Genomic DNA, 674 nt, shown 5'->3' with positions numbered 1-674 from the left:
GCTTCTGGTTGGCACGTGTGGTGATGTTCTTGGTGACTGTCACATCATCAATGCACTTTTTGATGTAAGCAATCACTGTTTCAGTGTACTCTTGCAGGTCTGTGTGGTCATAGTAGGTGGCTGCCTCTTTAAACATGTTCCAGTCTGTGTCCTGGAAGCAGTCCTGTAGTGCTGAGGTAGCATCGTCTGGCCATTCTGTGATTTAGCATAACAGAGATGTGGTCTGAGTACCCGAGATGGGGGCAGGGTGCAGCTTTGTACGCATTTTTTTCTGTTGTGTAAACCAAGTCCAATGTGTTGTTTTCTCTTGTTGCAAAGTTCACGTGTTGGTAGAACTTTGGCAAAACTGTCTTTAAGTTTGCGTGATTAAAGTCACCGGATATTATGAAAAAGCCATCAGGGTTGTTTGTTTGTTGCTCACTGATAGTGCTGTACAGTTCGCGAAGCGCGTCTTTAGCATTTGCACAAGGGGTATATACACAGCAACGATAACAATAGCCGTGAACTCCCTCGGCAGATTGAAGGGTCGGCACTTCACAATTATAAACTCCACCAGCGACGAGCAGTGTTTTGACACTAACACAGCATTGTTGCACCATTCTTTGTTAATATACACACACAAGCCGCCTCCGCAAGTGTTACCAGACAGTGCTGGATCTCTGTCCGCTCGGTAG

The 674-nt window shown here is 45.8% G+C and overlaps 1 protein-coding gene across 1 annotated transcript in view; it reads left to right on the top strand.

Moving 5' to 3' along the window:
* The first annotated feature begins 236 nt into the window (after positions 1-236).
* LOC107569099 (butyrophilin subfamily 3 member A3-like) overlaps positions 237-674 on the top strand; it is a 13,700-nt gene continuing 13,262 nt past the window's right edge. Inside the window, exon 1 of the mRNA XM_016255094.1 lies at positions 237-247. Coding sequence (XP_016110580.1) covers positions 237-247 — 11 coding nt within the window. The remainder of the gene's footprint in view (positions 248-674) is intronic.

Source organism: Sinocyclocheilus grahami, unplaced genomic scaffold (genome assembly GCF_001515645.1).
Source record: "Sinocyclocheilus grahami isolate Dianchi unplaced genomic scaffold, SAMN03320097.WGS_v1.1 scaffold1312.1, whole genome shotgun sequence".
NCBI classification, from domain to species: domain Eukaryota; kingdom Metazoa; phylum Chordata; class Actinopteri; order Cypriniformes; family Cyprinidae; genus Sinocyclocheilus; species Sinocyclocheilus grahami.
The sequence above is the reverse complement of the archived record's forward strand: the minus strand, read 5'-3'. Positions and strand labels throughout refer to the sequence as shown.